This window comes from Anthonomus grandis, chromosome 5 (genome assembly GCF_022605725.1).
Source record: "Anthonomus grandis grandis chromosome 5, icAntGran1.3, whole genome shotgun sequence".
Lineage (NCBI taxonomy): Eukaryota > Metazoa > Arthropoda > Insecta > Coleoptera > Curculionidae > Anthonomus > Anthonomus grandis.
Window position 1 is genome coordinate 8387166 of NC_065550.1, and position 16225 is coordinate 8403390.

The following is a 16225-nucleotide window of genomic DNA, read 5'->3' on the forward strand; positions in this document are numbered from 1 at the left end:
TTGTTTATCAATAGTCATACCAGGTTTTCATTTTCGTGTCGAGTCGTAATTTTAGAATCCCAAAACATATTTACTTTTCCCAAAACTAAAAATAAAAAAACTCAATGTCAAAACTGTCACGAATGTCAATAACATCACTACTGTCAAATTTTTATAACGGGTATGTACCATTTTCAACTGTCAGTACAGGATTGTACTGTGCTGATTTTACTGTAATTTGCCGTTTCGATTTTATACAGCGTGCTGTTTCGCTCCAAAAAAGGAACAGTTTTCAGCATTGTTTTCACAACCACAACATAACCTATAAAACCAAATTACCTGTTTCTGTTTTGTTTTCCGGTACAGTGTTTTACTTTATTAAAACCAGACCACATTTGTTAATAAAATGAATAAAAAAAAATTTTAAAAATTAAAAAATAAAATTTAAATAATAATAAAATAATAATAATGTAGAATGGCCTTTTATTCAGTTAAACTAATACACCAATTAAAACTCAACTAATAAATCCATAATTTTAAAAATACATCAATTAATGCGTCTCGCCATAATCGAGTCACGTCATAATCTATCTCTCCATCACCTCTACCAACCTAACAAAACGTAATAACTGTCAACACATATGACGTTATATCTAAAGGCGCGAAATTCAAATTTTAAAATTAAATACTACAGTTTCGGCCTAACCTGACTAAAGATCGACCCGATCTTAACAATTAAAAATAGATAGTACATAAAAATTAAACCTTATACATAACTCAAAGATGCCATAATCTATATAATAATACATAATTTCTCATAACATAATCTTACAAAAGATATCATAATCACACATAATCAGAAATGTAATACATAACTTAGACATAATCAAAACCATAATAATAGGCACATAATTTCAGTTTAAAGCATAATCTCACATATATTCTTAAATACATGAATAATGCATAACATAATGGAATATTACTTATAATAATCTCATAATTGGAAACTCATAATCATCATAGCATAATCATAAATCAGATAAGTACATAAAATTAGAAGTCATAAATATTAAGGCATAATAGGCAATTGCATCAAACTTAATCATAATATCAATGCAACCACAATTTCATGTTATCTGGACTACAAACACCTTCGAAGGGCCTTTGAGTTAAATGGAAATTTTCAACATCAATTATTAAATACCTATCATTCTCTAAAACCTTCTTAATTTCATATGGCCCTCGAAACTTTGGAATAAGTTTTTTGTTTATGCTTGGACTAACATCTATATTTTTTATCATTACATAGTCGCCAACTTTATAATTATAGGGTTGCTTATGTTTTTTGTCAAAATATTGTTTATTATATGCTTGCACTTTAGAATTTTGTTCCATAGCATCTTGTCTAATTTGATTTAAATCTCTATCAGAATTAATGGCATTGTCTAAAAATGATCGAATATCATCATTTGGATCCCTCTGATTAATACCAAATAGTAACATTGAAGGTGTTGTCCCAATTGATCGACAACAAGTATTGTTTATCGCGAATTCAACTTCTGGAAGAAACTTACACCATTTATTTTTAAGTTCTGCTAATTTAGCTAACATAGGGGTTAAATCACGATTTATTCTCTCAATCTGACCATTCGATTTAGGAGAACCTGTAGCAATTTTAACATGCTCAATATTATTTTCTTTTAAAAAGTCAGAAAATTCATTAGAAGTAAACGCGGAACCACGATCAGATACAATTCTTAAAGGACGACTATAAACCCGGAAATAATCTTCTAGTTTATGAATTACTTCTATAGTTTTAGTGGACTTTACATCATAGAGCTTGGACAAAAGGGCTCTTCTGAAAAGGAATTCTAAATGGCTCTAACACTGCCTGTTCACCAATAACCATAGTAGTATTTGTTGTCAAGTCTGCTGGAGCCACTCTGCTGCTCCTCTTCTGCGGGCAGTTCTTTACTTGGTGGTCTTGCTTGCCACAGTTGAAACAGGAACCTTTCTCTCTTCTAGGCTTGGGACACATATCTAGGATGGGGATTTGGATTTGGGCGAGACTGGTTGAGGCTGTCTCTAGAACTGACATGACCTTGACCTTGGGTTGGGTTGCTCCTTTCTATAATATTAACATTACACATAATGCGTAGCAACTCATCAAGTGTGTGGAAGTCTTTCATGCGTGCGTGGGACTGTAATGTCTCATTGGTAAAACCATCAATAATATATTCAATTAAATCCTCTTCTGAAATACCCACATTATTGCCCAATAAAACTTTGTCATGGAAATAAGTGAAAAACTTCTCTCCTCGTTTCCATTTCCTACCTTCAAACTTTCTCATCCTAGCTACCTTATCAGGCCTAGCACCAAACATTCGTCTTAACTCAACAGTCAAATCATCCCATAGCATAATTACTAAATCATTTTTCGAGTGAAACCAGGACTTTGCTTGACCCACAAATTTGCCAACAGCAATAAGAGTCATCACTTGAAGGGGTACATCATAAGTATTCTTGACAGCATCCACTCTCTGCAGCCAAACTTCTATGTCTTGACCAAAACCAGCAAATTCAGGCAACAAACTAGCAATCTCAGCATTTGAAAAGTGTTTATGAAAAGTAGGGGAAGTTTCATGAGGTTGTGACAATGGAACACTATTTTGCTGTCTGACGCGCTCATACGACATAATAGCGCGAACAGTAGCCTGCACTATGTCATCCATCGCAATTGCATGCACATTTTCACCGCCAATCTCACTAATACCTTGATTTGGAAGATTTTGTGTTATGTAATTCTCAGAATCGTCTTCATTCTGGGAATTGTTTTCTCTTGCGCTGCCTTTATCCATGATACCGTCGTCGCTTGACCGTTAGATTTTATCTTACCCCACACCTGAACTGTAAAATGGCCTTTTATTCAGTTAAACTAATACACCAATTAAAACTCAACTAATAAATCCATAATTTTAAAAATACATCAATTAATGCGTCTCGCCATAATCGAGTCACGTCATAATTTATCTCTCCATCACTTCTACCAACCTAACAAAACGTAATAACTGTCAACACATATGACGTTATATCTAAAGGCGCGAAATTCAAATTTTAAAATTAAATACTATAATAAAAATAATAATAATAAAATTTTTTGTTAATAAAATGAATAAAACGAAAATGATTAATTTTGCACTTTTTTGTTTTGTAGAAAGCTCCAAATACCGCACGGTTGTAGAAAGTAAAACGCACATGTACTTTTTACTTTCGAACAAACATATCGCCTGTGAGAAAGTAAAATACACATGTACTTTTGTGCCTTTTACTTTCTGCAGTGCAGTATGTGCATAATTACTTAGAGTTTCCTAAATAATTTTAAAGGGCTAAAGAGCGCAAATTTGTGCTCTTAGGAAAAATTGTGTTTAAAAAATTTACTTTTTTCATTACTCATGAAAAAAGTAAATTTCATACACTCGTGTGAATTTCAAAAACATCACCACTTGAGTGAAAAATATCACTTTCTTCACTAGTAATGTAATATACTATATTATCTTTTGAATTTGTACCTAGGTACCTGAAATGCATTCTAAATTCCTCTTCGGAATATAGGTTTATCACGTTTTCCAAATAATTTGGAACGCGAATACGGGCCTGTCCTTGAGCCTGTAATTGGGCAATATAAAAGTCTTCTTGGTCCAGTTCATCTTTCTCATCATCGGTTAATAATAAAAGAGAAACGGTGTTTGCCACTATCATGGCTGCTACATTATTGGGCTCATAGCCATAGCTTTTATTTTGAACAATTTATGTTTTGAACTTGGAAAATAATTCCCACAACGTAAACAAGAAGATTCAAGAAATCAACATCAACAACACTTTTGACAGTTTTGACATTCCCCCACTATTTTACCGTTGATTGAATATTTGGGAAGATACGCAATCCTGTGTTAAAAAGTGTATTCGGTCGACTATCGGATTGCCGTTCAGTTTGGTTAGTTCAGTTGGCTTTTGGCTTCTTTGAGTCAGGTTTTCAACGACGCTGGAATCCCCGGTTACGCGGCCGTGTTGGATATTTTTTTAAGATATGGGATGATGCTGCCGACTATGTTTTTATTATTTTTTTTGAACATGCAACACGGTGTCATTTATGTGGTGGTCAAGTGATAAGTGATATACTTAAGGGTGGAGGCACATTGAAATGTCTTAAAAGTTAAATTTTATAAACAAATAATTACTTACCAAAATATGTTTTTGAGACAAAAATTAATACAAAAATATATATAAAAAGCTATTTTTACAAAATTACCAACAAAGTTTAATACAAGTTATAATTCCAACAAACATTATGTTTCCTTCATTTTCTGTTCAAGACGGTCAAGTTTTTAAATAAAAAGCCCGTTGCACTTAATTAACTAAAAACTAATATACAAAAAATATGTGGAACACATTTTAAGATATAAGTAGGTTTCACGTAAATATTATAAAGAATAATTGAAATAATTCATAAGACTTAATATCGATGGTAATATAACTTCTTGATCAATAATTTTTTGTAAAAAGTAACCCATTTTGTCATGTGATTCAATATCTGAAAAATTGTGCAGCGTAGTGAGATCTGTAAAGTAAGGGGTTGTGAGTGAGGATGTTAATAGAAATAGAAAATAGGCCACATTTTAAGTTTTAAGCGACACAGGAAAATTCTCAATTACCAGTTGTTACAACTATACTTAAAACTATAAAAAGATACCTAGTAACAAAAAAAAACATTTTGTTTAAAGACCCCGCATCACGGTTATACAGGACGTCAATAGAGGTGGTATAATTAGAGGAAAGTTGAGCAATATAGTGTCCTTTTATAATAAAATCTAAAAACTTCCTAAATTTTGCAAAAAACTGAAATTTGGCAAAATCATTTTATTTTTTTTCTGGCGTTATTTCAAAATATATGACAAAAGTATTTATTAAATGAATAAATTATTGTGACCACTTTTTCTCGCCTATACGATGACACCATTAAATTTAAAATACGACGTTTTGTCTTAAAGAGCCATCATCAACTTTGTTTTTCTTTGTCGGCGCTATATTGACCATTTGCAGTTTAACGACGCGGGAATCTTTGGGCGCCCGGCTGTTTTGTTATTTTTTTAAGACAAGGGCGATGATGATAACAGCGCTTTTATTTATTTTGTTATTGCCGATATTTAAATGCGCTGTGATCTCGCATAAATAACTAGATAAATGTGGTGGTCAAGTAATGTATTGGAAGGTGCTATCTCTTACAACTTAAATTTTATTAACAAATAATAAATTACTTACCAACATCCTTTTTTGAGAGAAAAATAAATAAATAAAAACAAAACAAAAATTCAATAAGCTTTTATCTATTAATTAGAAAATTAACAAAAATATTAAATAAAGGTGATGATATAGGTAGGTTTCACGTAAATATAAAGAGTAAATTAAATAATTAAAGATTTAATATTTATATACGGTACTATAGTTTTTTAGAGTCAATAATTTTTTGCAAAAAGTAGCCCGTAATGTGATTTTTGACAATACGGGTTTGTGAAACCAGCCAATATCTCAAAAACTGTGTAGGGTAGTGAGATCTGTGAAGTACACTTTTTTTGGACAAAAATATTGAAAAATAGATACCTTTAACTGCAATTAATATAAAAATAAAATCGCAAACTTTAAAAGGTTTTGAATAAGGGTGTAACAACACTATAAAATATAGAAAATAGGCCACATTTTAATTTGCAATACAGGCAAACACTTAATTACTAATTCTTAAAACTAGAAAAAGTTAATAAAAAAAAAAAACAAATATTTTGTTTAACAGTATGAAGGGTCTCATCGCGATTATACAGGATGTCCAAAATAAGGATGAGCAGTAAATGGTTTAATTAGGCGAAAGTTGCGCAATATAAATGCAATGATTGAATAAATGCAATCTAAAAATTGGAAAAATGCCAAATACTTCCTAATATTCAGGAAAAAGGTGAAATTTGGCAAAATGTTTTTTTTTATTTTTTTCTGGCGTTATTTGAAAATATAAAATAAAATCATTTATACATTGTTGTAAACACTTTCTCTCATTTACAAGTTAACATCTTTAACTTTTAAATACGACGTTCCTTCTTTAGAGAGTCATAATCAACTTTGTTTCTTCTTGTCGACGCCATGTTGGCCACTTGCAGTTTTGAATAACCCTTTTAATTACTTTTTCAACGAGGTAATTTCTAGTGAGTAGTTGGAATCATTCCTATTAAATATTATATACCTCTCTCTCTTTTAAATACAATTTCGAATTTCAAAAAATTCAAAACATACTTTATTCATAAATACATGGTACTTCTATGATATAAAATAGGCACATTAATCGACATATTAGTAACACATAATTGAAAAACAATATACAATAATGGGTTCAATATACTAGTATAAACACAAAATGTATTTTCAATTTCAAAGCAAGACGACTTAAAAATTTTTTAGAGTAACATCACAAATTCTAACCTTTACATTTTTACTAAAAACTAATTATATACTATTGGCCTATTCCTAACTATCTTCAAAAAATTCTAATGCTATAAAAACACTTGCTTTTAAGAAGTTTTGTTAAGGACTTTTTAAAGCGAGGAGCACTTCTAGAGACTTTTATGACATTTGGAAAATGATTAAACATTTTTATGCTCAAGTAAATAAGAGAATTCTTACTTCACTTTTCGGGATGGGCATTGGAATATTGTATTTTTTCTGATATTATAATGTTTTAAGGAGCCATTATTTTGAAGATACAATTTATATTTTTTGTATATTAGGCAAGCAGACTCAACAATAAACAAGCAACACAAGGAAAGTATCTTTAAATAGGGGTCTGCATGTCCTGTGGGGATTTATGACACATATATTTAATGGCTCGTTTTTTAAAAACAAACATCGAGTCAAAAAGCCGTTTACTAATGCAACTCCAAAATGTTATTCCATACTGTAGGTATTTTTGTATGAAAGGAAGTTCCAACTTTCGACAAAAAAAAAATAGACCGTTTTTGCAGATATCAATCACAGTTCATTTAAAACCACTCTAACAGCATAACATCGTCTTAGCCAGTTTTTGCCTCCTGACATATCTCCATAAAACTTAGGTTTATGATCGATAACAATTCCAAGAAATCTTTAAAAATTATTCACTTCCAATTCTTTGTTGTGAATCATTAACTGCTCTGAACATAAAAACTTAACAATTTAGTCTTATCTATGTTTAAAGACAACAAATTAGCATCAAACCACTGTTTAATCATTAATAAATCTTTAGAAATTGTTCTTGTTAATGTGCTTTTATTATTGTCTGCCCATAAGATATTGGTGTCATCTGCAAAAATAGTGAAGAATCCTCTTATCTGGAGAGACGCCAGGTCATTTATATACAATAGAAATAAAATAGGACCGAGAAACGAACCCTGCTTACTACACAAAGTTCAGACAAACTGTTATTTGGCTAAACAAACTTTTTTCTGTCTAACAAAACAAAATTTTAACCATTCTAGAACAACTCCCCTAAACCCATATCTAGAAAGCTTACCGAGCAGTATTCCATGGTTGACACAGTCAAAGTCTTTAGAGAAGTCGAAGAATACCGCTGCAGCAAAGTGACCTTCTTCAATCTCAAATATAATCTCTCCAGGAATGAAAACATTACTCGACATTCATTTAATATGTTATTTTTTTTTAATTAGGAAAGTTACCATTCGTACTATAACCAGTTTCTCAATAATTTTAAAGGCTTTTTAGGCTTTATTTTTATCTTTTTCATGAATGAATTTCATCATGAAAACAATTATTGAAAATACTTAAAACACTAAAGACCATAAACATAATATATTGATTTAAAATTTTCTTAAAGTAAAAAAAAGAAAAAGAGAAAATGGTTCTCATAGACATGAAGAGACAATATCTTTAAGAGTTCAGATTGATTTTTGTAGATAAAATAGATAAATTTCTGTGAGGTTTATAATTAGATTTTTTTAAAGATTTTCTAATAAGATTTTGAGATTCCCATTTTAGGTTGTTATAAATCAAAATCTTAATTAATATACGCACACTGATTAATTTTACCTAAAGGAGCCATCGTCTCACAAACTAAACACATTTACATATATCTATCTATTTGTGATTATGATATCCAAGAAAATTTTTTAAAACTACCAAATTGCAATTCGGCAAACACGAACCTGTGCAAAAACTCTCCCACACGACTCAGGGATGATCGGCCGATTACTAATGAGAAGCGACGGACGAAATTATTTTCGCGCATACTGGAGAGAATCGCCATCTATTTTTCACGCATATTTGCGGTCACGCTTTAGCCCATAAGGTTGCGTATCTTCCCAAATATTCAATCAACGATTTTACTGTACCTACAGTACCTTTTATCCCCAGTCAAACCAGTAAAGATTAATGACGTCACTGACGCATTTATGACTTCATTTAGTACTGAATCAGTAAACTGAAACAAATATCGGAACGACGTCCAGTAAATTCAGTACTGACAGTTGATAACGGTACATACCCAACGTTAAGTAACCCTAAGATGGCCGACGTCCATCCAAATTTTGTTTTCGCCAATCAAGTTTCATGACGCTGACATCACATTACACATAAGAATATATATTCTTATGTGTTATGTGGCTGACATGCCTCCTGACTGACGGAAAATCCAGATACATCTATTCTAATAGCGAATTTATTAACAACAAATAAATCATCTTAATTGAAAAAAGCTAAGGTTCAGACTGTTTTCGGTTCCAAGCCTTTTACCCCAGCTCTGCAGTCTGCACATTCCTAGCATTTATTAGTTAATTAAATAATAATAATAATAATAATAATAATAATAATATGTCTTTATAAAAAAAAAGCAATACTAATCTTACAATATTACTTAATACTACATTGCCAAGAAGGCGAAGATTAGCTTAAAGCTACTCTTTAACTCTTAACCTTCCTAACATTCACAGTTTAAATGGAGAAAACGAGAAAAAAAAAACAAAAAAAGAAACAAGTATATATAAAGTATTTATCTTCTAGAACACTAGACTATATTTTGGATTGATTTAAAAACAAAAGTTTATAATATTTCCTATACACATTTAACGAAGTATTAAATATTGGTTTATAAGTATTAAAGAACTTAACGGCATTATAAGTAAAAGATCACTCGAATAAAGCCGTGGAATGGTGCGGCATGGTGAAGATATTGTATCTAATATTTCGAGTGTGAACATGGTTTCTTGGTATTAACTTTTCAAAAAGATATTCAGGTCTTTGACTAACATATAATCGATAAAGAAAAGTAGAAGTGAAGAATTTGAATAGGTAAGGTAGCGTTAACCACCTCAACTGAAGTATAGAGTCTGATACATGATCAAACTTTCCGAGGTTAAAAATAAATCTACAGCAAGTATTCTGCACGCGTTGCAGGCGGTAACGATTTATTTGGTCTAAGCAAGGATAATAAACTATAAGGCAGTAATTTAGAATAGATAAAACAAGAGCCATTACAAGTTTTTTCCTAGTTTTAAAATTTAAAATGTGTTTATTGGTATAAAGCATACGCATGCGTAAATAACACCTCTGCAGAAGAGTATTAACATGTTCCTTAAACCTTAAAGAATTGTCTATTGTAAGTCCCAGAACCTTCACAGCATCAGAGAACAAAATAGTTTCGTTATCCAATTGAATGTGAACAGTTTCCATTATATTTTTATGTGATCCTCGGTTTGAAAACAAAACCATTTTTGTTTCATTAGGATTAATGACAAGGTTATGCTCTTTTGAAAATTGATTTATTACGTTCAGATCAGCGTTAATAGTATCAGCCACGTTATCAAAATTAGCAGAGTCAAAATAATGTATGTATTGAGTATCATCAGCATACTGATGTATTTCAGAATCTTCAACTAGACCGGGTAAATCTGAAGTATATATAAGAAATAATAATGGGCCTAGGATCGACCCTTGTAGGACACCAGAAATAATGTTTTTCGAAGCAGAATATTCATTATTCACCCTCACTTTCTGTGTTCTACGCCATAAGTAAGTTTTAAAAAAGGACAAAACAACCTCACTACAGCCATAATATTTCAGTTTCGCTACAAGCAAATCATGATCGATGACATCAAATGCTTTCGAGAAATCAAGAGCTATCATAATGGCTGAAATCTTTTAGTCAAGAGCTCGCATGATATTATCGGTGACGTTTAGAAGTGAACTAGCTGTACTATGATGTTTCCTAAAACCAGATTGATGGGAAGGGAGGATATTATTTGACATTAAAAATGATGACAGCTGCATATAGACTATTCTTTCGAGAACTTTGGAGATTACGGGAAGCAAACTTATCGGACGCAAATCTTGAATACTTTCAGGACTTCAGGGTTTGGGAATCGGACATACCACTGATTCACGCCAGGCCGTAGGAAAATATCCTACCTCCAAACAACAATTTATAATATGAGTGACATGATCCAGTATATCAGGGAGACATAAGTGTAACATACGTCGAGTTATGTTATCCACACCAGAGGCATTGGACCTAATATTTTTTATAGTTTTTTCGACAGTACTTTGGTCTACTAAAGAAAAATGAAAATTATCGTAGGTAAATTTATTACTTGAGTAGAAGTTAATTTTGTTACACATTTATCAGATTTATTAAAAACACTTACAAAAAATCATTTATTTGATTTGGATCAGATATATTAAACGGCAGCTCGTTATTATTCTTGGTTGTTTTAATATTTAAAGTTTCTAGACCTTTCCAAAGTTTTTTACCAGTTTTGTCACTCTCCAAGCTTGCAAGATATGCAGCTTTTTCTCGTCTTATTGATGCCAACGCAAAATTACGACACTCCGTGTAATATCTCCAATTTTCTAAACACTTGTGATTTTTGTATTTAGTCAAAGCCTTATTACGTTCCATTAAAATAAGTCTTAAGGTGTCTGTCAACCAGGGAGCTGGTTTTTTACTGACTCTTATAGTTCTGTAGGGTGCATGAATATTAAATAAATAATTAATATTTTGTTCTAAATATTGAACTTTTTTATTTATGTCCTCAAGATAATAAATATTATCCCAGTAAATCTGTGATAAATCGATCCTAAAATATATCTCATTGAAATGTTTAAAATTGCGGATGGTTATAAATTTTTGTTTTTGTCTTTTAACTACTAATTTTAAAGTGCAGAAAGGTATTTGATTGTGATCACTTAAACCTGAAACAACGGTGCCACTTTTATGACAAATATCTTTAGTATTGATAAAAATGGGATCTAAGCATGTTGCAGTAGTATTTGTTATACGAGTTGGTTCATTTATTAATTGTACGTACCCAAAAGAGTTAAGCATAGAATATAATGAATTAGGTTTTAACATATCAATATTTAGATCTCCGAGAATTACTGAATAATCATAGGTCACTAAAAGATGTGGAACAACTTCTTCCAGGAAATTTATAATTTCAAACGCTTTCGATTTAGGGGGCCTGTATATTATAAGTATTGCAATATTGTGAATACCAATTCTAACATTTAGGAGCATAAATTCAAAGTTTACATTATTAACATTAATATTTACAATTTCGCACTGAAACATTAACCTGACATAGATGCCAACACCACCCCCAACTCTGTCTAATCTATCCTTTCTAAAAAAATTATAACCTGGCATAGAAACCGCACTGCTTAATATATTTTCATTCAGCCACGTTTCACTTATACCCAAAATATCATATTTATTGTTTACAAAATTGAGAAAATTCGGAAAACTTGGCAATAAAGATCTAATATTTAAATTGGCTACATTTAAATGAGAATTTAATTGTTTGTTAGCCATTTCTTATAAACTATAAATATAAAATAAACTATAAAAATAGCTATTTATCTCAGTAAAAAAAGTTATTCGTAATTAATTTGAGATCCAAGCTTTAAAAGATATTTCTGATAGGAAAGACAATCTTGATCAAAGCTATAGTAGTTAGTAGAGATAGACTTTACATTATGTTTGTTACAAGAACCTAATTTAACACAATTAATACACATTTTTTCTTCAGAAATACATTCTTTCAATTTATGATTTTTTCCGCATTTGGGACAAGTGTCTTTTTGTTCGCGACAGTCTTTTACGGTGTGACCATATGCACAACATCGAAAACATTTAATAACACGCAGATAGTCCTCCACAACTGACTTGCTCCATCCCACAAAAACCGATCCTATTCCTAGAAGGCGCTTACGAAGTGCCGGGCAAACTTCAATCACAAGGTCTATTTTGTTATTGCGTTGCTTTAACTTGGTAATATATTTGATTTCAGATGCTAAATCTGAGATATCATTTAAAGACGTTATGTTGCCTATTATTTGGTCCGGTGTATCTAACCCTTCTAAACGCACTCCCTTTATGATTAATCTTGGATTAAATTTTTTAGCTTGATCAATATTATATTTTTTGCCCATTTTTGCAATTAAACTAGTTTTTAATGTTTGCAGCGATCTATTGTCTTGACAGTGTACTGCAACTCCGCCACGAATTTTTTTGATTAAAAGTGAAACATGTTCAGCACAACATAATAAAAACGCAAAATAGCGATGGTCCATACGCCCTATACTACCTATATTATCTACAGTCATTGTGACTACAGAGGCAGACGGGGATGTCGCAGCAGCTGCATTCGCAATTCGCTCATGTATAAGTGGCTTTAAGTCTTAAACTTTTTGACATTGTCATTTTTCAAAATACTTTATATTTACGTTCAGTCGTTTGGCAAACTTGTCTTGTATTTTTATAGGGGAATAACCGAATTGCTGATCCTAGAATGAGGTATGAATAGAAAGTGCATATATAAAATTCAGCAATAAATCAAGTTTAAAGTGGTATTAAACACCCTTTTTTTAAGTTCATATTTAGTTTCTGTTTCTTTCACAATTTAAACACATTATAGATTCCAAAATCAGGCCAAAAATGTCTATGGTGGACATGATAAATAAGTATGCACCAAACTACTGGTGCCCATTTGATGGAGATCAAAAACAAGTGCCAACCCACTCAGAGGAGTATCAACAAATATTGTTTGAACTTCAAACAGCTCTTGAAATTCCAAGAGTTTCTCCAAAAACTGTGAAGAAGATTATACGAATACAGAACAAACATGATTTTGGACAATGCCTTGTAAGAGAGCAGCTGCTTACTGCTGCCAACAAAAATATTACCTTTTACAGGGTAAGTTCCATGTTAATTTTTTTTTTACTCTTTATCTCACTAGATTAGGCAACTAGTTTGTAAATTGTGGGTTATGGGAGGATGCAATAAAACACTACTCTTCACTCAGCGGCTTTCATTACTATATTGTAACATATGTAATGTAATGTTGTAATTAATATTGTAATGTATGAGATTTACAAAAAATTCATCATTACAAAAAAAAAAACAAAGGAAACTAAGTTGTAAGGCACAATATTTCATGGTAAGTATAGCCATTCATCTTAACATGAATACTTTCTTAGCGAAGAGTAGTATTTTATTGCATGCTCCCATAACCCACAATTTATAAACGAGCTCCCATGTTAAACATTCAAGGTTAGCCAAGTTTGAGGTTGTTTTTATTTTGATGGAAAAATTACTTTTACCTAAAGTTTGTGGTAATTTATGCAGTTTGGGCTACTAATATTATACAGGGTGTTTGGTGCATCGTGTGCCAAACTGAATTCAGTGATTGGGGAGGTCTTTGGCTACCTCTTCAGCCCTCATAAAAAAATCTTGCTCAAACAGATTTTTTTATACTGGGTTTTAATGGTTTTGAGTGAACATTTATTTAAAAAACATTCAAAATTTAAAAGTTGTTAACTTTTACTAAATTTTATTTTCGACCTTTTATTTGCAATGTTTGACGCTTCTTTTGAAACTAAAATTACCCGCCAGCGACATCTAGGTGTTTTTTTACAGCGCTGCAAACATTTTTTTTCAGTAAAAAATAAGCTTAAACGTCAACTTTCGGTTTAAATAAAAAAAAAACTAAAAGTGATCATGATCTCCCAATTTTTTTAAAAACATCTCTAGTCTGTTTCCATTCTAATGATGTGCAATATGTCATAAAAAGTAATTGGTAACATGACTAATTTTCAAATTTACTAAACATAATCGCAATTTTCTAATATTCAACAGGTGAATAAAAACAAGTTTTGTCTTAATCAGCGATTCAAAGCAGGGAAAATGACATTAAAAAACAAAAATAGCCTTTTAAACATTTATTTCATCATTTACAAATCCTGCTCAAATTGTTCACCTCTGTTTCGAATGCAGGCCCGACATCTTTGTCGTATTTCTACAGTTGTAGTCCGAAGTCGTATTTCGTTTTTGATTGTATTAAAGGCTGCTTCTATGCGTTGTATCAGTACCTCCCTCGTTGGAACTTCTATGGCATATACCAGCTCTTTGGCACGTCCCCAGACATAAAAATCTATTGTAGTTAAGCCTGGGGAACGTGGCGGCCATGCAATATGGCACATCTTCATTAAACACGGGCACCTCGGCCAATAATTCCGGCAGATCATTTTGCAGGAACTCTAAATAATTATCGCCATTGAGGTTATCGGGTAGGTAATGTGGTCCAATTACCTGATTCCCAATCACTCCTGCCCAAACGTTCACACTGAATCGATATTGAAAAGAGTTTTGTCTTTTGGCATGTGGGTTTTCCTGTTTCGGTGCCCAGTGGTGCAAGTTGTGTAAGTTAAAAATCCCTTCTCTGGTAAATTTAGATTCGTCCGTCCACAGTATTCTTTTTAAAAAATCAGGATTTTCCACATCTGTGTGTAACAAAAACCGACAAAAGTGAACTCGTCTGTCAAAGTCACCACCCTCAAGACCTGCAACAAACAAAAATCATTTTAATTCCTCTGGAGCAGTAAATCATTGCACTAAAAGATTTTCAAGTGTGTCATGTCATAACATAATATCCATTAAATTGCTAAAAGTGACGTCATAATTTTCATTACCTGCTAAACAAAGGTAATGTCAAATAACTACGTAAACTACGTACCTTGAACAGGAGTCACGTGGAATGGATATTTTTCGTTTTGTCGAAGGACCTTCCACACTTTCCATATTGAAATATTAAGTTGTGCCGCCACATCTCTAATGCTTCTTGTGTCCTCTTCTTCAAATAATGCCAGTATTCTTTCGTCCACTTCAACATTATGTCGCACAACATGTCCCCTTGGTTCACGGAGAGTGACACTCCCAGTCTCGCGTAATCGCCGGTATGTGTCTGGGAAAACTCTGCGGCCAGGCAATCGTCGACCAGGAAAGCGTTCGTGGTAAAGCCGTTGCGCTGCACGAGCGACACCACGGGCCTCACCATAAATCATTATGATATCCGCATATTCTTCGTTAGAGTATGTCGCCATTGCAACAACGAAATAGTCAACAAAGTTTAAAAATAACAGAAACTTAATAAAACGTAACAAAAAACAACAAAACTTAACGAGAAAATACAACCGAATGAAAGAATCGTGGAGTACAGAAATCTAGCACACACGTTAGACAGCAGAGGCAATGATGTCTCAACTAAAAAATAAGATTACATGGCTACTGCGCCATGTAATGGACTTCGGACTACAACTGTAGAAATACGACAAAGATGTCGGGCCTGCATTCGAAACAGAGGTGAACAATTTGAGCAGGATTTGTAAATGATGAAATAAATGTTTAAAAGGCTATTTTTGTTTTTTAATGTCATTTTCCCTGCTTTGAATCGCTGATTAAGACAAAAACTTGTTTTTATTCACCTGTTGAATATTAGAAAATTGCGACTGAGAGATGTTTAGTAAATTTGAAAATTAGTTATGTTACCAATTACAAGACATATTGCACATCATTGGAATGGAAACAGACTAGAGATGTTTTTAAAAAAATTGGGAGATCATGATCACTTTTAGTTTTTTTTTAATTTAAACCGAAAGTTGACGTTTAAGCTTAGATGTCGTTGGCGGGTAATTTTAGTTTCAAAAGAAGCGTTAAACATTGCAAATAAAAGGTCGAAAATAAAATTTAGTAAAAGTTAACAACTTTTAAATTTTGAATGTTTTTTAAATAAATGTTCACTCAAAACCATTAAAACCCAGTATAAAAAAATCTGTTTGAGCAAGATTTTTTTATGAGGGCTGAAGAGGTAGCCAAATTCCCCAA

The 16225-nt window shown here is 32.0% G+C and overlaps 1 protein-coding gene across 1 annotated transcript; it reads right to left on the bottom strand.

The window, feature by feature from the left end:
- Positions 1-14278: 14278 nt before the first annotated feature.
- LOC126736473 (uncharacterized) lies at positions 14279-15688 on the bottom strand. Its single transcript, XM_050440853.1, has 3 exons — positions 15078-15688; positions 14654-14904; positions 14279-14601 (listed from the first exon to the last, which is right to left on the bottom strand). The coding sequence occupies exons 1-3, from the start codon at positions 15442-15444 to the stop codon at positions 14296-14298; spliced, it is 924 nt and encodes a 307-aa protein (XP_050296810.1). The 5' UTR covers positions 15445-15688; the 3' UTR covers positions 14279-14295.
- Positions 15689-16225: the final 537 nt, after the last annotated feature.

Coding starts and splice junctions, on each gene's coding strand:
- LOC126736473 (XM_050440853.1), bottom strand. CDS start 15,444: ATGGCGACATACTCTAACGAAGAATATGCGGATATCATAATGATTTAT. Junction 14,905..15,077: donor CCACGTGACTCCTGTTCAAG/GTACGTAGTTTA, acceptor TGTTTGTTGCAG/GTCTTGAGGGTGGTGACTTT. Junction 14,602..14,653: donor CAGGAGTGATTGGGAATCAG/GTAATTGGACCA, acceptor ATAATTATTTAG/AGTTCCTGCAAAATGATCTG.